This window comes from Budorcas taxicolor, chromosome 10 (genome assembly GCF_023091745.1).
Source record: "Budorcas taxicolor isolate Tak-1 chromosome 10, Takin1.1, whole genome shotgun sequence".
NCBI lineage: Eukaryota > Metazoa > Chordata > Mammalia > Artiodactyla > Bovidae > Budorcas > Budorcas taxicolor.
In genome coordinates, this window is record NC_068919.1 from 68099532 (window position 1) to 68123013 (window position 23482).

Below are 23482 nucleotides of genomic sequence, written 5' to 3' on the forward strand. Positions count from 1 at the left end.
AATATAGCAGAGTTTGGGATGGTCATATATATACTGCTATATTTAAAAGAATCTCATATTTTCAGGGAATTCTATGAATTAGGGCAAAAATCCCTCCCTGCCCAAAAAAAGCCAGAAGAAATAGAACTAGGATGAATATGTTTTAATAAAAAATTTATTATGACTATTTACACCAGTTCCTTGATAAGCATATAAATGTAAACTTTTATGTTGGCGTTATTTCACACATGATTTATCCAAATTCAGAGTTAATACTGTCATTTGAGTGTACAGGTAGTGAGAAAATTTTATTATATTCACAGAATATACATACACGTGCATTCAAAATGTGTCCCTCCTTAAGCCAGCGGTATGGACACAGCCCCATTGGCCCTGCTTCTGCTTCGCAGGTGGACACTGGAATCAGTGATGTCATCCACGTGCTCCTCACTCTTCTTTTCCTTCAGGCTGTTGATGAATCGCAGGGTAATTTCATCCCACTCCTCAGGCAAGAGCATCAGCAGAAACCCAATGCAGATGATGATGGTAGCAGCCAGGCGGACGACATTGAATATTACCTCCTGCTTCAGGAGGTCCACAGCTAGGGGAGCAACAGCAAGTCAGTCAGCCTGTGATGGTTTCTAAGCTTCTCTGAAAACCAGTGACCCAAATCAGTGCTACTTCTAGAAGATTTCCAAAAGTCTCTCCTGTTCTCACAAGCTTATCTTTCCTTTTTCTATGTCGTTATTGACATGGCTCTCTACACCCGCTTTCCATTTCTTTTCTCTAAATCCTACTTACCCTGCCAGGCAAATACCATCTGATCAAATAGCCTCTGCCATTAAAAAAAATAATTTTATTTTATATTAGAGCATAGTTGATTAACAGTGTTTCAGGTGTACAGTAAGGTGATTTAGTCACACATATCCATGTATCTATTCTTTTTCAAATTTTGGTCCCATTTAGGTTATTACAGAATATTAAGCAGAGTTTTCTGTGCTGTGATAGTCGGTCCTTGTTGATTATCTGTTTTCAGTATAGCAGTGTATACATGCAGTTTTATTTCCTAATGTCTTTCCTCAGTATTCCTTCATAATTCTCCAGTTTCACTGGCCCACTGAAGATTTTTTAAATGAACCAAGCTTATTAATGTCTAGGTCTTTGCAAATGCTAGTCTTTTTAAAATTTTTAGTTGCAGTGAAACTCATGCAAATTAAAATTAACCACTTTCAAGTGAGTTTACTAGCATTTTGTACATTCATTTTGTACAGATTAATGTACCAGCTTCTCCATCTGATGTAAAACGTTTTCATCATTTCAAAATAAAACCCCATACCCATTAAGCAGTTACTCCCCAGTCTCCTACCCCCACCCCAAACCCTGGAAACCACCAATCTGCTGTGCGTCTATGGATTTATCTGTTCTAGATATTTCTTATAAATTGAAACATACAATATATGACATTTTATGTCTGGTTTCTTTTGATTAACATAATGATTTTGAGGTTCAGCCACATCGTAGCATGTGTTAGTGCTTCATTCCTTTTATGGCTGAATAATATCCTATTGTATCACAATGTGTCTATTGATTCATCTCTTGATGGACATCTGGTGTTTCCACATTTGGCTTTTGTGAATAGTGCTGCGGTGAACATCTCATACAGGAATATTTTTGAGTCCTTGTTTTCAGTTTTGGGAGGCATGTATTAGTAGTAGAGTCATATACATGCTCTTCTCTTTGTACGAAACGCTCTTTCCTCCTTGTATGCACTTCATCCTGCTAAACCCTCTGTTAAATTCCTCGTTTTATTCTTCTTGCAGGAAGCTTCCTTCAATGCCCCTCCTGTGTGCTCTCAGAGCATTCAGTACATAGCTCTGTCAAAATCTTTCTCTCTTTACATTGTAATTACTGAGTTCCTTTTATCTCCCTTCTATACCACATGATCCTGAGGGCAGGGACCATATCTTACTCAGGATTTATCATCAGTGTTAGCACAGTTGGTAGCATATACTAAGTACTCGGAAATTATTTATTAAATGAACGAATCCATGGATGAATGAATGGAATTTCTTGACAACTCCACTCCTCCCTGATATGACTTTCCTCTAAATATCTTATAGTCCTTGGAGTCTTTTACACAGTTTAGCATTTAATGATAAGTTACTTTGTGGAGCTCTAAGTTACTTCATATAGTCAGTCTTTTTTCCATATTCAGGGTAAGTTGTTTTTGTTTTTGTTTTTTTTTTCTCATAGAAAATAAAGTCGCTCAGTCATGTCTGACTCTTTGCGACCCCATGGACTGTAGTCTACCAGGTTCCTCTGCCCATGGGGTTTTCCAGGCAAGAATCCTGGAGTGGGGTGCCATTTCCTTCTCCAGGAGATCTTCCTGACCCAGGGATTGAACCTGAGTCTCCAGCATTGCAGGCAGACGCTTTACCGTCTGAGCCACCAGGGAAGTCCTTTTTTCTCGTAGCACTCCTGTTTTTTGGAGTTTAGTTGTTTTACAATTGTGTTAGTTTCTGTTGTGCAGAAAAGTGAATCAGCTATGTGTATACATATATCCCCTCTTTTTCACCACAGAGCATTAAGTAGAGTTCCCTGTGCTATACCGAAGGTTCTCATTAGTTATCTATTTTATACATAATAGTGTATATGTTAATCCCAATCTCCCAATTCATCCCACCCTACTTCCCCCTTTGGTGTACATACATTTGTTCTCTACATTTGTGTGTCTATTTCTGCTTTGCAAATAGGTTCATCTGTACCATTTTGCTAGATTCCACATATATGCATATGCATTAATATATGATATTTGTTTTTTTTCTTTCCGACTTCACTCTGTATGACAGTCTCTAGGTCCATTTACATCTCTGCTGCTGCTACTAAGTCGCTTCAGTCATGTCCGACTCTGTGCAACCCCACAGACGGCAGCCCACCAGGCTCCCCCGTCCCTGGGATTCTCCAGGCAAGAACACTGGAGTGGGTTGCCATTTCCTTCTCCAATGCCTGAGAGTGAAAAGTGAAAGTGAAGTCGCTCAGTTGTGTCCGACTCTTAGCAAACGGCACTATTTCATTCCTTTTTATGGCTGAGTAATATTCCAGTATATATATGCGCCAAATCTTCTTTACCCATTCCTGTCCTGGCGATTCTACATACTACTGCCATGAACACAGGCATGCATGTATCTTCTGTGAGTATAGTTTTCTTTGGGTATATGCCCAGGAGTGGGATTGCTGGGTCAGTGTTTTTAAGGAGCCTCCATATTGTTCTCTATAGTGGCTATGTCAATTTACATTCCAACGAATAGTGTAGGAGGATTCCTTTTTCTCCACGTCCTCGCCAGTATTTGTTTATAGATTTTTTTGATGGTGCCCATTCTGACCAGTGTGAAGGTGATGCCTCATTTTAGTTTTGATTTGGATTCCTGTAATAATTAGTGATGTTGAGCATCTTTTCATGTGTGTCTTAGCCATCTGTAATGTCTTCTTTGGAGAAATATCTATTTAGGTCTTCTACCCATTTTTTGATTGGGTTGTTTGTTTTTAGGGAATTGAGCCACATGAGCTGTTTATATATCTTGGAGATTAATCCCTTGCCAGTTGCTTCATTGGCAAATATTTTCTCCTATTCTGAGGGTTGTCTTTTCATCTTGTTTATGATTTCTTTTGCTGTGCAAAAGCTTTTACGTTCAATAAGGTCCTATTTATTTTTGTTTTTCTTTTCATTACTTTAGGAGATAGGTCAAAAAAGATCTTGCTGTGATTTATGTCAAAGAGTGTTCTGTCTATGTTTTCCCCTAAGAGTTTTATAGTGTCTAGTCTTACATTTAGGTCTTTGATCCATTTAAAATTTATTTTTGTATGATGTTAATGAGTGTTCTAATTTCATTCTTTTACATGTGGTTGTCTAGTTTTCCCAGTACTACTTATTGAAGAGACTGTTTTTTCTATCGTATATTCTTGCTTTCTTTGTCATAGATTAGGTGACTGTAGGTGGGGTTATCTCTGAGCTTTCTATTCTGTTCCATTGATCTATATTTCTGTTTTTGTGCCAGTATCATACCATCTGAATACTGTAGTATTCAGTGAAAGTCTGTTATGGGACCAATACTATCTTTTCTCTCTCCACCCCCCAGTCTTTCTATAATCCTGATCACATAGTAAGTGTTCAATAAACATTTGCTGGTTATCCTGGGACAAAGAAAGAAGGCTACCAAAGACTTGGAAACATAGAATTTTAAAATTAGAAGGACTATATAGTCATCCAGATAATTCACTTTCATTATTTGTTCCACTGACAGTTTTCACTAGAAAGATTTTCCTGGAAAAACAGCTTTTCCTCTTGTCCCTGAAATGAGTCAAATTGCTTTTTTCCTGTATCTATTCCAGAGGGCCATCTGCTATGTCCTCAGGAGGAGCTTTCACAGCTCCCCATGGGCAGTCTGATGGGGAGCCAACACCCTCTACGCTCCCTACACTTTCATTAGTGACGCTGACTTGAGAGTCCTGTGCTGGGATACTTTTTGTTCCCATAGGACTTCCTCTAAAAATACCACAAAATTAGGTTGTCAGGGAGATTACATGAAACCCAAATGATACATTTGGTATTTAATTCTAAAAGCACGACCATGTAAAAACAGTGTTTGTAGCTGCAATTTTTAAATCTGCTACACAGTTATTCTGTTGTCTGCCACCTTCAAGATATTTAAAAACATGTTCCCAGGCAAGGGATACAATTCACAATTACTCGAAGAAATAACTCCGGGTATAAAACAAACACAAGCAGGGAACTTCCTGTGCAGATGTCAGTTTGTACAGTACCTGCATTTCCAGGAACGCTGAGCACTGTCCCGATAGAGATGAGGATTGGGTATGTCAGCACCACACCAACATTCACCAGGATATTGAAGGCTGTCAAATAGAGGAGGATGGTGGCTCAGATGGTGAAGAATCTGCCAGCAATGCAGGAGCCCTGGGTTTGATCCCTAGGTCAGGAAGGTCCCCTGGAGAAGGGAATGGCAACCCACTCCAGTATTCTTGCCTCAAGAATTTCATGGACAGAGGAGCCTGGTGGGCTACAGTCTATCAGGTTGCAAACAGTTGGACATGACTGAGTGACTAACACACACATACAGGATAAAGGGGAACTGAGATGCTGGGCTCTTTCCTTCCTTTAACATAAAAGAATCAATGTCTATGCTAAACATGCCTTCTAAATTATCTGTTCAGTTCAGTTCAGTCACTCAGTCATGTCCAACTCTTTGTGACCCCATGAACCGCAGCACACCAGGCCTCCCTGTCCATCACCAACTCCTGTTACCAAACTCATCTCCATCGAATCAGTGATGCCACCCAACCATCTCATCCTCTGTCGTCCCCTTCTCCTCCTGTCCTCAATCTTTCCCAACATCAGGGTCTTTCCAAATGAGTAACATTGGTCAGTTAATCCTCTAATTTTGGAGATGGATTCATATGTATCATACCTGCAAAGGTCATGTTCCTTTTTCTTCTTCTACCACCCTAGTTACCTGATTTCGTACCAGTTGGCTCACAAAAGGGGTAGGGAGCCATGCAAAGAGGTGAAATAATGCGTTCACTACACTGCTTGTTAGCACTATAAAGTTGAGCCAGAGGTTGAGAGCTAATGACTGACTGAAGCTTTCTCCCTTGCTAGTTTGCTATATCATGCCATGTTCCTGGATAACTAATGGAAGATCTGTCCAAGGATGGCCTATGCTGTGTTATTCACTCTCTTTTGGGGTGTGCATCACATGAACCAACAGAGGCACATATAATTCACTGAACACCAGGGAGCTTTTCCACATCCTGATTTATATACAGATAACCTTAAGGTAGGTCCACAGAAAAAACTGAAGGTATAACTTGATATCCTTTAATTTATATCTTTGGACACTTTAAATATAAAGTTATTCAAGTAATCACATACCCAACAATGATCAAAAGTATTTGTTTTCAAAAAGAAAAACATTTATGAATTATATAGCATTATTTTAATAGATGTCAAGCCAATATTTGTTTTAGGGGGTTAGAGAAATATGACAACTATGAAAAATTACAACTATGGAAAGTCCTCAATTCAGGAAAGATCTCTCTATATGGAAATTACCCCAAACCATATTGCCCCTTTCTCTGTAAACCAAAGATGGTTCTAGAACCATTACAGTTAAGACAGTATTTATTCTTCTACTGCTTTCTATAATTCTTGCTTTAGTTAAGCTCCAAAATTTAGGTATCTGGAGTCACTCCTGCTTGTTAGAGACAATGGGTTGGATTTCCACAAGACTTGGGCTTGTTCATCATTTTCATACAATAACAGTAGCAATCAAGGCCAAAGACCTTTCTAAGTTAATATCAATTACTACTCCTTCCTTCTGACAGAGCTGCAATGGGAATGAATATTCCAGCATCTCAACTCTCTCCTCAGATATGGGGAGTTAAATACAACCAGTCCTAATAAATCAGAAATTTAATAAGCATAGCATAGACTCTGCTAAGTTCCCCAACTGTAATTTTGTTGGCTGGACTGAGTATTTTAGCAGATTGATAGGAAGTATTGGTCTTTTGTTGAGAACTGAAGTTTTCATTCAACGAGAGCTGGTAGCTTCATCAAAATGGGTAACTGCTTTTCCTTAGCACTTTCGATAGAACCCTTACAAGCTCTTTTGACCATCTAAGGACAAGAATATATAGTTCAATATGTTATCTGTAGCCCGGGGCCCTGCCTGAGACACATCAGGTAAACGGAGGACTCCAACCTGCATGTAGACTAAGGCACTCCCTGAAGACAGGCCAAACCAAAAGCAGGAGTGAGGCCAGGTGAATCTAAGCAAATTGAAACCATAGTTCTAGGTGATCGGGCGGGGGCAAGACAGAATACAGTCTACTGTTCACCTCTCAGATCTGTGTCACAGCCCGGCTCTGACTAGATCATATCTGATTCCTATGGAGAAGAGAAGGTAGCAAAAAAAAAAAATGAGAGCAGAAGCACTAAGACCATAAAACCCTGGGGTGTGTAACATAGTCAGGAGAGAGGCTGTCTCCTCATTTTGTCTCAGGGCAACCTTAACACAGAGAGAACTCAGTGCACTGGGGATGGGCCAGGTGGGGCAGCCCTTAACCCATGGACATGCTAGTTGGACTGCTCTGACCTAATCAAGCAATAGCCTGCAAAGAACCTTATAACCATTAACCAACCTTAAGTGAGTTTGGGAAATAGAAGATAGCGATGTCTATTTTACTTAGGCATCTAAGAAGGGAATGCTTCTATTATGACAATTTAACTCTCCAAGGAAAGGACAAGTGACATAGGAAATGGAAGGCAAGACTTGGCTACTCACCCAGCCAGAGCCCTGCCATCCCACAGAGACAGCCCCATGGCAGAGCTGCAAACGAGGACCAGTGCTCCACCTTGGTGAAATACAGGATGACTGGGGTGAAGGAGATGAAGATTAAATTGAAGAAACCCAACGTGGAGACAAAATGTGCTGCCTCACCGAAGTTAGCACTTCCAAGAAACATCTTAAACAAAACCTAGAACAGGAAAGGAACCTGTTAGCCACTCGGTCAGGGACTGTTATTGGATCAGAAAAGCAAGTTCTTCATCATGAGCTAACTGGCCCAGAACTTATGCTCTATGTCGTCTTATCCCAACATTTCCATGACACTAAATGGGCTGCTGAGCTGAGGAATTCAAATACACTCTAGGCTTTATGTAAAACAGAAATTGTCATAAAATAAATCCCACTTGGTATGCCACAGGGATACTGTAACTGGGAAAAACCCACCGTCAGTTACAGGTATAGGGTAGATGATAAAGAAGAGTGCAGACCAGCCCAGAAACATTTAGGTTTGAGATGCCATTAGTTCTTTCCTTCAAGCATGGGATTAATTTTATCCTTATTTTGATAATTACTGAAAACTAAATTGGACAGAGAAAACCTGTCATCATGTTATTGAGAGAAGTAATAGCTTCCCTTGTGGCTCAGCTGGCAAAGAATCCACCTGCAATGCATGAGACGTGGGTTTGATCCCTGGGTTGGGAAGATCCCCTGGAAAAGGGAGAGACTACCCACTCCAGTATTCTGGCCTGGAGAATTCCGTGGACTGTATAGTCCATGGGGTTGCAAAGAGTAGGACACGACTGAGTGACCTTCACTTTCAATAGTGATGCCTTGGATTTATAAGCACTTTTCTCTCTGAGTTTAAAATATTTTCTCAAGGTCTGGAGATTTTAAAGATTGTTTTTCGTTTCTTGATTATAAATCTGTGTATAGAGAAAGATGACAAAGATATGTAAATAGCTAACCTAAATCATACATTTAGTTTGGGAGGAGACAGGTCTCTAGTCCATATTTCTTGGTTTTTTAACCCCTCTGCTTCCTTTATTAATCCTCAAACTATGTAGCACAGAATATATCTTTTCTGTGGTATATATATGATGTTGTGTGTGTCAGCAAATATTACAACTACCAGAATGAATACATCTGTAATGTGGTTAGGAGAATTTTCTCTATAAAAGAGACATTCCAGGCATACAGCAAATCCAGGTATTTCTTTTACTTTCCACTAAACATATTGTTTTTTCTCTTGAGAGACTTAGAACTTGAGCATGTGCTGGTGGTCTTTGTTTACATCAGACATCTCAGTGGAGTCTCAGCTGGGGGCAAGTTAAACGTTAGTGGTGACTGAGTGAACACTTGTCAAGCTTGTCAGAGAATCAGTGGGCCAGGAAATGTCAATATGGAAATAGACACAACGTCCTCTGAGCCGCAGAGTTGGTAAATAAGCAGAACAGGCATCCAGGAGGGATGCAGCGGGCATTTTCTGCCTTTCAGAGAAGATTTTCTCATTGAAACACCATGAGAGGTGAAAGTGGAACAGTTGCAACATCCGGAAAGTTGGCTCTGGAAAGCGGCACTTTGGTGAATAACCTTTTAGATCTGCTTTCTTAGTTCTTGCTTCTGAAGTCAGGGGCAGTGACTCTGAATAGAGCTTTCACTGATGACAGGTAGCTCCAGGGGAGAGTGAGTACATCGTTTAGACCCAGCATATGCATCAAAGAGGGAAAGAGGCTCTTCATCTAGCTAATAACATAGCATGGGGTTAATATGTAGCAAACTAAACTCTCAAGTGATAGTTGGTTTAGGATTTTTAACACCTCACTGTAGTTAAAATAATGACTGAAGGTAGTTAAACATAGAGAAGTCTTTCTCAGCTCCTGCTACAACTGGTTGGCTATTTGGGAGGGGTGGGGTCATGGCCACCAGGGAAACCCTTGGAGTTGACCAGTCCGGGTTTAAATCTTGCTATCACGTCTTGGCTGGATGACATTGGAAAAGTTACCTAATCTTTCAAAGTCTCAGTTTCCTCATCTGCGAAGTGGGAATAAGTACCTGTGTCTCATAAAGGTATGTTAACAGGTGAAAATTCTGGCAAGTATACAGCCTGTAGCAAGTACTCAATAATTGGTACTTGTTATTATTATTTAAACTATCTTTTTTTTTTCTAGCCAAGATTTTCTTTGCCCTTTCTTGATAAAATATTATTACTTTAAAAAAATATAAGCTACAAATGATAATAAGCACATAAAGAAGTACACGAAATACCTTATACAGTGCAGATGTTGAGGCTGAACCCACTGCAAATGCCACTCCTATGATGGAATCGGCATGGAAGTTATCTGCATACGCCATCATCACGATGCCAGTGATTGCCATTATTGCGGCAACTATCTGTCACATAGAATGCAAAGAAAAAAATGTTTACATTGATGCCTCCATATCCCAGAGCAAGCATTTGAAAAACCCATGGCAGTTGCTACATGCTTCCTCAAACCCAATTTACCTTTTGTACATCACTGTTTAAATGTAGGAGGGTCAGTATTAGAAAGAAATGCATACACTCATGAGACATCCAGGCAGAGAATATAAAAGCTGCTCACATATTCTAATTAAGGACTAGTAATTTTAGTTTAATTTTTTAGCTCAGCTTCCTAAAGATTAATACCCATATTGATGAAATAAATTTAATAGGAAGTCACTTCTTAGCATTTTCATCTATACTGCGTTCTTTTCCTTCAAATAATTCAGCATATATCAATCAGCTCCTTGGATCAATGCATGTTTCTGAAGAACATTTCTCCACATAATCTCCACATAATCAGAACTTGATATGGCGATGTAATATTGATTGAGACGTAATAAGAGACAAGTTTTAGGCCAAAGTGAAAAAAGAAATGAGAACAATCTTTCAGAATGATTTATAAGGAGCGAGTTGAGTTTGCACTGTCACTTGGAATGTCAAACGGAAGCTACATCTTCCTTTTGTTTACAAGTAAACTAAGCCACAGAAAGATAATTTCATTGAGCTACCCTAAAGCATTAGCTGTATAAAGTGAAATATTAATAATTGATTGAAATCATAATGGTTTACTGTAAATTAATATAATCCTTGATATAGTCCAAAGAGAAGTCCACTTCCTTTGTGAAATGCTCATCGACATCTGTTTCTTTCATTATCTCGACCTACTTTTACTGGAAAACATTTTAAAGATACAGTAAAAAGTAAAGTAACAACTCTGGAATAGGAAACACTATGTTATTTCATTGTGAAACAGTCTCACTGACTTTAAGATCACAATGCAACTTTGTGGGAAATTTAAAAATACTTGCTGATTGATTTTGTTAAGCTTCAGTTCTGAGTATTCCCAAGTAAACTTGTTTCCTCTGTAGATAGATTTCTCACATACGTGATTTTTTGACCCTTTGAAATATTATTAGTGAATTATTCATTACAATCAAATGTATATCTTTAACATGTAACTTGCTGGAGGGCAGTGTGAAGTATGATAACGATGACATGTATAATTTAGATGCTGTTAAAGCATTTCTTTTGTTAATGACCACCCAAAGCCAGGGCACAGTTGGTTTCAGAGCCAGCTCCATACTGAAGCGTCTTTTATGAGAAACAGCAGGAGTACTTGAGAACAGACACCGACGCCGACTTGTCAGCAGTGAAAAACTGTCTTCATAAACCGTTATCCGGGAGGCTACGTGATGGGGGGTGTTGCTCATGCTGAGTGAGTATTACAGTCTCTAAAGCTTCAAGGCATGTGTTCCAGTTAGACTGTGCTTCAGACTGTATGAAGCAGAATTTAATACTCACACTATGAGGTGCCAAGGACATTTTCCAAACAGGAAGTAATAGACTCATAAATAAACATGGTAAAGTGGTTACCTAGGCCTGGAAGTTCTGCAAGGGTTATTATTTTCTTTGATTTGGGGATTTATAGTTCAGCTAGGGATTTGCAGTCTTTGTTTGTGTAGTCTGATGTCAAAGAAATGAAAAGTTATGTTAGATATGGACAGTTTCTGATTTGTTTTTGTGTTACATGAATGTTTGTGTGTTCACAGATAGATTTCCCTCAAAATATTGAACTTGTAGGATAAAACATTTGAATTAATATTTGTTTTCTTTTTACCAAGCATCAGTTGTATTTTCTTGGTCAAATAAACAGGTGATATCTTCAAGACAGGGATAATAGAATATAATGTTAATCCTAAAGAACTTTAATGTGATATACTGCCTTATACTTTAAAATATTAAAATTATTCTATAATATACAATATCCAGGCTTAGGTAATTATGTATAATACAAAATTCTTGATTTAGGGAATTCTGAAAACAAACAGTCCCTACAAAAAATAGGGGAAAAAACCAAAAACACTGTCTGGAAAATGTTGAACAAGGAATACAGTTAGCCACAGGATATGACCCCAACTGGGAACTCTTCCTTTTCCGAGTCAGCCATTAGTAAACACATATGCACTATATTTCTGTTATAAGTTTTCTCAAGATAGAAATTGGACATGGACAAAAGTTACATAACTTTATAGCAATTCAGAATTATAACCATGATGAACCTCTTAAAGATCTCAATTATATTTAATATTCAAGCACTTGTAAAATTATTAGCTCAGACCATTTAAACTGACATATCAATTACACTAGCATCTCTCTGAATTGTGTTCATGGAGAGAAGCATTTTTCACTTCAGGGGACCAGACAACATTGTTAGTTAAGTTCCAAAAGCATGAAAATTTGATATTTGTGATGTTAGAAAAATTCTTCTCTATGATATGAACAGTTATTTATAGGTTAGTAGGTTACCTGGGGATAAAAAATAATTTACATTATTTTCCACATTTCTATTTACATTTCACAACTATTTGATAGAATAAGTTCTCTATGGGCATGTTTAAAAATGTTTTCATTATATTTCTTATCTACATAGTTGAAACTAAGGGAAAGGAACTCAGCTAACCTAGAAAATTCAGGGAAATTTTGGGTGGCAGGCTCATTTGGAGTGGTGGCTTGGATGATCTCAGAGTGGCTCTGTCTCCCACCATTGGTTAACTGCAAGAGTAAATATTCTTGAGATTGCTGGAAAACAGGTAACCTGAGTACAGGTCTGAGTCACATGCATTTTCAGAAGTAATCAATCATTAAGGCAGGATTAATTGTCTTCACGATGGTGTGATCACTCACCTAGAGTCAAACATCCTGGAATGTGAAGTCAACTGGGCCTTAGAAAGCATCACTACGAACAAAGCTAGTGGAGGTGATGGAATTCCAGTTGAGCTATTTCAAATCCTGAAAGATAATGCTGTGAAAGTGCTGCACTCAATATGCCAGCAAATTTGGAAAACTCAGCAGTGGCCACAGGACTGGAAAAGGTCAGTTTTCATTCCAATCCCAAAGAAAGGCAATGCCAAAGAATGCTCAAACTACCGCACAATTGCACTCATCTCACATGCTAGTAAAGTAATGTTCAAAATTCTCCAAGCCAGGCTTCAGCAATACATGAACCATGAACTTCCAGATGTTCAAGCTGGTTTTAGAAAAGGCAGAGGAACCAGAGATCAAATTACCAACATCTCCTGGATCATGGAAAAAGCAAAAGAGTTCCAGAAAAACATCTATTTCTGCTTTATTGACTATGCCAAAGCCTTTGACTGTGTGGATCACAATAAACTGTGGAAAATTCTGAAAGAGATGGGAATACTAGACCACCTGACCTGCCTCTTGAGAAACCTGTATGCAGGTCAGGAAGCAACAGTTAGAACTGGACATGGAACAACAGACTGGTTCCAAATAGGAAAAGGAGTATGTCAAGGCTGTATACTGTCACCCTGCTTATTTAACTTATATGCAGAGTACATCATGAGAAATGCTGGGCTGGAAGAAGCACAAGCTGGAATCAAGATTGCCAGGAGAAATATCAATAACCTCAGATGTGCAGAAGACACCACCCTTATGGCAGAAAGTGAAGAGCAGCTAAAAAGCTTCTTGATGAAAGTGAAGGAGGACAGTGAAAAGTTGGCTTAAAACTCAACATTCAGAAAACGAAGATCATGGCATCTGGTCCCATCACATGGGAAATAGATGGGGAAACAATAGAAACAGTGTCAGACTTTGTTTTGGGGGGCTCCAAAATCACTGCAGATGGTGACTGCAGCCATGAAATTAAAAGACACTTACTCCTTGGAAGGAAAGTTATGACCAACCTAGACAGCATATTCAAAAGCAGAGACATTACTTTGCCAACAAAGGTCCATCTAGTCAAGGCTGCAGTTTTTCCTATGGTCATGTATGGATGTGAGAGTTGGACTGTGAAGAAGGCTGAGCGCCGAAGAATTGATGCTTTTGAACTGTGGTGTTGGAGAAGACTCTTGAGAGTCCCTTGGACTGCAAGGAGATCCAACCAGTCCATTCTACAGGAGATCAGTCCTGGGTGTTCTTTGAAAGGAATGATGCTAAAGCTGAAACTCCAGTACTTTGGCCACCTCATGCGAAGAGTTGACTCATTGGAAAAGACTCTGATGCTGGGAGGGACTGGGGGCAGGAGGAGAAGGGGACAACAGAGGATGAGATGGCTGGATGGCATCACGGACTCAATGGACATGAGTCTGAGTGAACTCTGGGAGTTGGTGATGGACAGGGAGGCCTGGCGTGCTGCAGTTCATGGGGTCACAAAGAGTCGGACATGACTGAGCGACTGAACTGAACTGAATTGTCTTCTCAACAAAAAAACATAAAGTGATTCTTTTGGAGCTCAGAACATTGAAAATGTGCCAGCAGAAAGCCAGCAGTTTAAATACTGTGTCAGAAGTGCTCATATGTGACATCCACATGATGACAAACACACAAAAATGCTTCTGAGCATGTTAGTGTCCACAGGAGGGACTCTTCAGCTGAAGATGCACCATCTCATGGTGCCACCTGCTTGGCTTCAGAAAAACATGGCTTTCCTCACGACCTATTCCAGTTCTAGCTCCATAACCAACCAGAGGTGTCTAAACAAGATGGACACCCACCACTACCATTACTTTAATCTGACTTCAGTGAAAATGTTAGTAACCAGAGTCACCATAAAGCTTCCAGTGCCTCATTTTTAACCTTCTGAACCCCTGGGTCCCCTCCCATCGTGGTGTGCCCACCTGGGGTGAGAACCCGGAGGGAGATTATTTATTTAGCCCATTACCCTTGCATGCTACTTGAGTGACATCACCACCTGATGCAGCTACCTTCCTCTACAGGCTCAGTCCCCTCTGAGATCTTAATCTGCATCAGCTCTCAGGGCCAGGCACAGAGGGACCTGATTTGAGCCTGTTCTTAAAGCCCAAAGAGGGTGTTAACAGTAAACATTTGGGGATTGCACAGATCTGCATACTACCTGTGTCCCTGCCTGAAAGCTAGGTTTCTTTACCCTCTTGAAGAATGTTTGTACAGATAACAGCTAGAGAAATATCTGGCTTTTGCCTGTTTCTGTTTTCCTTTATCTTTATTTCCCCCCTCTTTTGGCTCAGGTCCTCAAAAACCACAAGAGTCCAGCTCTTCTCTGGATCTCCAACTTCATTACAGTCACTGTGTTTCCCACTGACAAATGACTTCCAGAACTATTATTTGCATAACAATATCGGTTCTTCTCAATTCAGGGTATTGACATGATCCTTTAACTGCTTCTCTTTCTAATTGTAACCCAAATGTATTTGCTTAATTTGTGATGTGGTTAACCCTGATTCTGGAGCTGGGTGTAGCATGGATTCACTCACACTGGAGCCTTGAGTCCTAAGCCTACATCAGGCTCTGAAATCGAGGGCCTCAAAGTTATACTGCTGGCCAGACTATACTCAAGTCAGGACTCAAGGTCAGCAGTTGAAGGTGGATACACACCTTGGCCAATGAAACCAGCACTGATGATTATCCTTGTTTCCTGTGAGTGTATCTGGGTCGAGTCCATTTCAGGGAAACATGGCTACACAGAATCCTTAACTTTGCCCACGTTTTATGTTTGCATGAGCGTGTGCTAAGTCGCTTCAGTCGTGTCCAACTCTTTGCCACCCTATTAACTGTAGCCTGCTAGGTTCCTTTGTCCATGAGGATTCTCTAGGCCAGAATACTGGAGTGGGTTGCCATGCCCTCCTCCAGACATGTTATGTTTAAGCTTCCATAAAGAAGAGCCATCTGTTTACTCAAAGCCAGTGAAATTGAACAAGAGTCAATGTGTGAGAAATAAAAGAGGTGGGCATTCTGCAGCAGTTCAGATATTATGTGTGTGTTCAGGGGTAGGGGGGTGAGGAGGTCCCTGGGGTTTACATCTCAAACTAGATTCCCACCTTCCATACCCATGCCACACACACACACATACACGTGTCTCTCAAAGGGAGACCAGGATGGAAAAAATAAGGAAAGACTCAAGAGTGTGTGGAAGGTGGTGTTGTTCAGTCACTCAGTCGTGTCCAACTCTTGGCGACCCCATGGACTGCAGCACACCAGGCTTCCCTGTCCTTCACCATCTCCCAGAGCTTGCTCAAATTCATGTCCATTGAGTTGGTGATGCCATCCAACCATCTTATCTTGTCATCCCCTTCTCCTTTTATCTTTCCCAGCATCAAGGTTTTTCCCAATGTGCTGGCTTTTCACATCAAGTGGCCAAAGTATTAGAGCTTCAGCTTCAACATCAGTACTTATAATGCATATTCAGTTGGTTTCCTTTAGAATTGACTGGTTTGATCTCCTCATGGTCCAAGGAACTCTCAAGAATCTTCTCCAACACTACAGTTCAAAAGCATCAGTACTTTGGTGCTCAGCCTTCTTTATAGTCCAACTCTCACATCCATACATGACTACTGGAAAAACCATAGCTTTGACTAGATGGACCTTTGTTGGCAAAGGAACATCTCTGCTTTTCAATACATTGTCTAGGTTTGTCATAGCTTTTCTTCCAAGGAGCAAGCGTCTTTTAATTTCATGGCTGCAGTCACCGTCCACAGTGATGATGTGGAAGGTAGATGGGACCTATTGACTGTAACTTGTTGACAGTGTTTATGGATTCCTTATGGGCATAAACTCAGAGAACCTTTCCAATTCAACTTTCACTTCCCTGTATTCGTGAATTATTCTCCTGCCAAGATGGGGATGAAAGGGGAAGAGTCCCACTACCCATCCTCTGCTGTCTCCTCCAGGAAGCATGAAGATTCTAGACAGAGGAGCCTGCACTGCACATGAATAAAGAGTTACTGTATAAATGTCAATCAAAGGCAAGATGGAAACAAAAGATTGCCTTGAATCTCATCTAAATATGTAATACTGGCATAAATCAGTAGAAGCTCAGAGCCCTGATTTAGAGTGCCCTGGAGCCCAGTTAGAATTCAGAGAACAGCAGTTTAAGCAATGAATGATTCCATTCAACTGACATACCCTGGTTGGTTCTTGGCAGATGGCAGCAAGTCTCCAAAAGAGCCAAAGTGTGGGGAGCTAAACACAGAGGGACCCAGTTGTACCTAGAAAATAGGTGTGTGCCAAGCTAAAAGGACACAAATTCATTTCCTAAATCTGCTATAAAAGTGGAGGTCCACTGAACCATTCATTGCCACCAATTTCCTTCATACTTTCAAGCAAATTTTAAAAGGAAAGAAAATTTTCAATTAATAATAGAAAAATAAGGGAACAACAATATCTGAAAGAAAGTGTGTTAATTTTCTAGTCTGACTTTTACTTTTCATTAGAGTGAAATGGACACTCATCACAGAAGAAAACCTGAAGCAGTGCCTCAATTTTTTTTGTTTGTTAGGAAAACTTTTTTATATTAAGGTGATTTTTCTGGTTCTGATGAATTTAAGAATGCTAGCTAAATAAAACAGAATCTTGGAGATGGTTAAAACATCCATCTTCAATCCTGCAAGAGCTGGATTCTCAGTAACACTTTTGCAATTAGAAAAGGTCTTTTAAAGAAGTTTGCTAATTTCCACAGGATAATCATACATCAGCTGTAAGCAGCTACTTATGAAAGGTTTTTTTTTGTTTGTTTGTTTTTTTAACACACCAAAGCTTATCAGCCAATTGGTTGAAAGGATTTCATAATAGAAAACTAAATCTATGAGTGATTACCTTTTCATCTGTAATTCAATCAATATTCCAAGGAAACTAAATATTAACAAGTTAAGGCTTCCCTGGTGGCTCAGATGGTAAAGAAGCTGCCTGCAATGCAGGAGACTCAGATTTGATCCCTGGGTCAGGAAGATACCCTGGAGAAGGAAATGGCACCCCACTTCATTATTCTTGCCTGGAGAATTCCATGGACAGAGGAGCCTGGCGGGCTATAGTCCATGGGGTCACAAAAAGTCGGACATGACTGAGTGACTGACACTAAGGCCACATGTTTCACCTTAAGGGTGATGATTCTTGGGTCATGCAAATGAGAATTATAACCCCCAAACTATCTTTTTCTGAACTACTGAAGACTTAGAATGAATCAGAAATATGTTCTGATGACTGAAAGCAATCCTTTAACTGTTTTTAAAAAGAGTAGTCCAAGTGGGGTGGCATGTACAGGCAGTGTCTTATTTATGGATATAGGCAATAAGAGCTGCATTTATATCATCTGTATTCTATTTGCCCTCTTCTGATTTCTCAAATGACCTAATTATACGTGTTCTCAATATGTCTTATTAGGAAAAGGATTGCTGATATGGTCAAAGGCAAAATGCTGAGTATGTTTTGGTGCTTCTTATATTCCATGGCCTGATTATGGACATTATTAAAATTACATCTTGACATTCTTCTAGAATATGGCATTAAAAACTTCCTAACACTTTCACAGTCAGAAGTGAAGTGCCTCCTATCATTTTAAAAGAAAAATTCCTGACTTCTCCAGCATGACTGACATTAATGCTCACCATTTTATCACCTATGATGTCTTAATTTATGTAATGTACTTATTAACAACTACTTATTGGCTGCTTAATTTTTCTATCAGGTCTTCTCATTACTAACAGATACTGTATTAGTTTTTTGAGGCTGCTGTAACAAATGGCCACAAACTTGGTGACTGAAAACAGCAAATATCTATTCTGTCATAGTTGTGGAGGCCCGAAGTTCAAAATCAGGCAGGACCATGCTCCCCACAGCAGTTCTGGGAGAGAATACATTCCTGCCTCTTCCAGTTTCTGGGTGCTGCCCCAGCTTTCCTAGGCTTGTAATCACATCACTCCAATCTCTGTCTCTGTGGGTACATCGTTCCTCCTCTTCTGTGTGTCTTTCCTGTGTATGTCTCTTCTAAGGATACTTGTTACTGGATTTAGCAGACACCTTGTTACTGGACGGGCTTCCCTGGTGGCTCAGAGGGTAAAGTGTCTGCCTGCAATGCAGGAGACCTGGGTTCAATCCGGGGGTCAGGAAGATCCCCTGGAGAAGGAAATGGCAACCACTCCAGTATTCTTGCCTGGAGAATCCCATGGACAGAGCAGCCTGGTGGGCTACGGTCGACAGGGTCGCAAAGAGTCGGACACGACTGAGTGACTTCACTTTCACTTCGTTACTGGATTTAGCAGACACCCAGACCAACTAGGATGATCTCCTGTTTGTAAAAATCCTTAAGTTAATTATGTTTGCAAAGACTATTTTTTCAAGTAAGGTCACATTAGTAGGTTCTGGAGATTAGGATGTGGACACCTTATGGGGGCCCACCATTTCACCCACCACAGATACCAATTTTAAAATATTAAGTGGGCCAAAAAGTTCATGTTTTTCTGTAACACATTATGGAAAAACTCTAATGAACTTTTTTGCTAGCCCAGTAGCATGCTTTGTAACTTCTAGGTAGATTTCCTAAATCTGCCATTTAAATATAAGTTACACAGCTGAATTTTTTCTTCTAAAAGACCTCAAATAAACGTTGTCTATTTTCTATGAACTCTTGCATAAGATTCATTCATTCATTCTAATACAACTGATTTCCTTACTGGTAAATCTAATAGCATCATATTGCCTTTTAATACTGTTCATGGGGTCCTCACAGCAAGAATACTGGAGTGGGATGAGATGGTTGGATGGCATCACTGATACAATAGGCATGAACTTGAGTGAACTCTAGGAGATGGTGAGGGACAGGAAGGCCTGGCGTGCTGCCATTCATGGGGTTGCAAAAACGAGGACATGACTTAGCGACTGAACAACAGCAAATTTAACAGTGGGTGTATTATTTCCTTTTGGTAGTCACATTACACTGAAAAACCAGAAAGCCCCTAAATCTCCTTTCTTTCCTTCTTGTCTGAAAAGATTTCCAAATTCTCAGGGGTGATTCTCATGGTGATAGATAGAAATGAGAAAGATCTTGTAAGTCTGAGTTCATTCACTATATCCCTAAATACATACAGTCCCTACTTTGTCCCTTGTATTGTTCTAGGTGTTAGAGGCAGAGCCGGTTTCATGGGTATATGACCTGTACAGATGCACTGGGCCCCATAATGTTGCCATCTTGTAATTATTCACCATTTTTTTCAGCAAGGGGCTCTGCATTTTCACTTTTCACTGGGCCCCACAAATTATGTCAACCCCCACTGAATGAATCAGTGGGCAGTGTGAAGAAGGTTCTTGTTCTCAAGGACTCGTTGGGGTTCCTGACACTGGACAGCCAGTGCTTCGTGAGTAATGCCATTATGCTAAGCCTCTTGGGTGTGATGTCTGAGATTAGCTAGTGGAGAATGGGTGTAAGGCTGTATCTGGTATAGCCGCGTGGCATCGTGGGCTGATTGTGAATTGTTCATCTTGTTTTCTGCTGTAGCTTTCCACTTCTTGTCTGTGTCAAGTTTCAGTTCTGAATTTCTGAGCAGCATCTCCAAAGATATAACCAGAATTAGCTAACTGGCTATTAAGAAAATGTTTTCAGGATGACGGCCATCAAAAACTCTCTCATATAGATGTGAATTTCAGCCTTTAGCGAGGCAAGGACCCTGGAATCATTGCAACAGGGAAATAGTTTGCAATAGCAAAAAAGTGTTTCAACCCAGTCTTGGACATCTCTTTGGAAGAACAGCAATTGTGTGATGTTTATTTTCTGGAAAAACACTCTTTGTTTGGATCTCCTTTTAAAGAATTATTTACTCAATATTTTCATCATAGTGACATGCCAGATTATATGAATGAGATCTGGCTTCTTACGTCTGCATAGCTCTCAATCAATGTAACAAAGGTCAAACATACAAAAAACTTTTTATTTTTAAATCCAGAATATCTCTGAAAGGGATAAACTCAGAACTGAAGCAGTTGGTGGAAGTTTAATGCTATCTATTTAAGGATATGTATCCCAAAGTACAAGTTGTTGTTTTTAGTTCCATTTCTAGATTAGTCATACTAGATATATAGCCACTTTTAACAGCATTGTGCCATTACTGGTGACTTTAATTACTGTTTGGTGATCTTACTACTTACACCAATATTAATTAAATTCATGGGGGGGGGGGGGTTGCAAAAAACATGAGTTGTCCAAACATGTTGACTGGGAAAAAAAACCACACACACCAAATCATAATCTTTACTGTGGCTAATTTTCTCAGACCCTTCTTCCCCAAGTACAATAGGAGTCGATCATACCATTAATTCTAAAAAAAGAACTTATTTTCCCTGAGTGCCTCCTGTTGACATCAGCTGACTGCCCAACAGAAACAATCTTTTATCCTCTCATGACATTGTAACTGCCTGGGTGTTCTAGCGCATCTTCAAATTTCAATCTGTACTCAGAACCAAATAAGTTTTGCGAAAACTCCACAAAACAAAGCAGCTCTCCCAACGTCAAGGATTTATGATTAAATGCAGCCTCACGCATCGAATCAAGCGTGCTATTACCCTCACTCCCATGAACCTGTCTTTCAGCACGATCCACGACAGCAAGAAGACAAAGGCTTTGTTACAACAGAACAGAGCAGAGACATCCGTGGCTGTCAGCTTCTTTAAAGCCAGTAAATACAGGTAATTAGTCAAAGTCCACAGAATAGAAAAGGGAGCAGTTCTTTTAAGAAAGAGCTTCAACGTCAGACCATCTTCACCAAAAATTCGACTGCATTCCCTAAGGAAGAAAGAGAGGTTAATAGGTATTGATGTTAACACATCTTGTGTGGACTAGCTCTTGACAGCCATTTTTAGGCAAGAGTACAAACCCTCCAGACCCATTATTCATGTGTGGAACCAACTGAACCCAGGGCTGAACCTTCAGGCCATGAGTGGAAAGGGTTGCATGGAGGAGTTCCCATCTCCCCAACCACAGGCCTTTCCTACCCATTCTGCGAGATTCTGCTTTTGCTGAATATTCTTAGAGAAACCTGGAGAAATCAAGAAATGAGTGGTTGCTGGAATTACTAGCTATTTGAAGATACAGAAGATGCTTTCCCAATGGACAAATGCAACAGCATCAAGACAGTTGCTACAGACTGAATAGGCTACAGACAACATGCAACCTCACATAGCATGTGAAGGCAGGCGCAGCGTGGTATTTCATTATTCCTAAAACATGCCTCTTTCTAACACATCTGCCCACTGAACTAATTTCATTTACACCTTCCCTGGTAGCTTAGCTGGTGAGGAATACGCCTGCAATCCAGGAGACCCCAGTTCAATCCCTGGGTCGGGAAGATCCCCTAGAGAAGGGGTAGGCTACCCACTCCAGTATTCTTGGGCTTCCCTGGTGGCTCAGATGGTAAAGAATCCACCTGCAATGCAGAAGATCTGGGATTGATCACTGGGTTGGGAAAATCCCCTGGAGAAGGGCATGGCAACCCACTCCAGTATTCTTGCCTGGAGAATCCCCATGAACAGAGGAGCTTGGTGGGCTACAGTACATGGGGTCACCAAGAGTCAGACACAAGCTGAGCCACTAAGCACAGCATAGCATTTTTAAGGCAGAAAAAAATGAAGGAAGTTTCTGTGACAACCCCCAAATCATAAAATAAATAAAATTCAAGTTGCATTTACATACAAACTTTGACCATTCTGGAGGAGTTGTCTGAATATACTGCTTAAAAATAGTCCTTTCAGTTAAATCTTTGATTTGCATGGTTTCTGACTAAATTAATTATTTCGTCCAGAGGGTTGTTTTAATCAAAATGTTGAGGCTAGCAATATATACAGGTGATATTTAAAGTGATAGAATAACAATGCCTTTTTGATTATGGACTGAAAACAGGCTGGGAAAATTCAGCTTCCTTTTTTTATATCAGTCAGTTGTTCACGAACATTCAAGCTTTCGTTAGGCAACTATCTCGTGTCAGGCATTGTTTTTTTCAAGAGTAGTATAAATATCCCGTTTAAAGCAACAAGTTGCACATTTATGTTTATAAATCTATTTATATGGCTCTAGATAGCTCTAGTTTCTGGTTTCTCTTCTAGCTCTTTCTGAAGAGAGATAATTGTGTCTCAAAGTATTGCTTTGCCTCAAATCAATCTCCAGGCAATGTTTGCCTCCCCTGTATGAAGTGATTCAGCCCACAGGAGGACTGCATGTAAGGAGGGCATGACCAAGTGGTGAGGCTTCAGGCTCAGGGGGATGAGCTTCAATATCAAGTCCCACAGTAAACGTTGCTTCCAAGCAGCTGAGAACACAGGGAATTGTAGGCCAGTGACTCTTGGAAGGTTAAAAATCCGTTTTGAACACATGGACATGCATGCTGTGGTTTTACTTTCATGTGGGAGACAACCAAAATGGAAGGGTTTCATAAAATCAAAATGGGATTTCCCAAAGCTAAATTTTAACTTGAAGGAGACAAAACTTCAGTGAAGGGACTAAATAAGCCAGAGGCAAAACCTTTTGCAAAGTAAACAGAAATTACACATGCTCACACACACAGGAAAATGGATGGCATCTCTGCTTTGTTTGGCTTTATTGAGGTGTAATTGATTTACAATATTATAAAATGGATGGCCTTTCTAAAGCCCTACTGTTGAGATACTCAGAATCAGAGGCACACACAGAGCAAGCAACAGTTTTTACAGAGCATCTAGGCACATGCTTTGTATTCTGTCCTTACAGAGAGATTTGGTCCTTGAGGAAATCTGCCAGGGAGAGCTGGAGTGGGGAGTCATGGGTTTATTTATCCTGACATCTGTAACTTCTAAACGTCCTTTAAAATACATATTTATTAAGAAGCAC

At 40.1% G+C, this 23482-nt stretch overlaps 1 protein-coding gene across 1 annotated transcript in view; it reads right to left on the bottom strand.

The window, feature by feature from the left end:
- Positions 1-338: 338 nt before the first annotated feature.
- Positions 339-23482, bottom strand: part of SLC35F4 (solute carrier family 35 member F4) — a 275400-nt gene continuing 252256 nt past the window's right edge. Inside the window, exons 4-8 of the mRNA XM_052646614.1 lie at positions 21187-21406; positions 9606-9731; positions 7338-7530; positions 4801-4890; positions 339-580 (exon numbers count right to left, since the gene is read on the bottom strand). Coding sequence (XP_052502574.1) covers positions 339-580; positions 4801-4890; positions 7338-7530; positions 9606-9731; positions 21187-21406 — 871 coding nt within the window. The remainder of the gene's footprint in view (positions 581-4800; positions 4891-7337; positions 7531-9605; positions 9732-21186; positions 21407-23482) is intronic.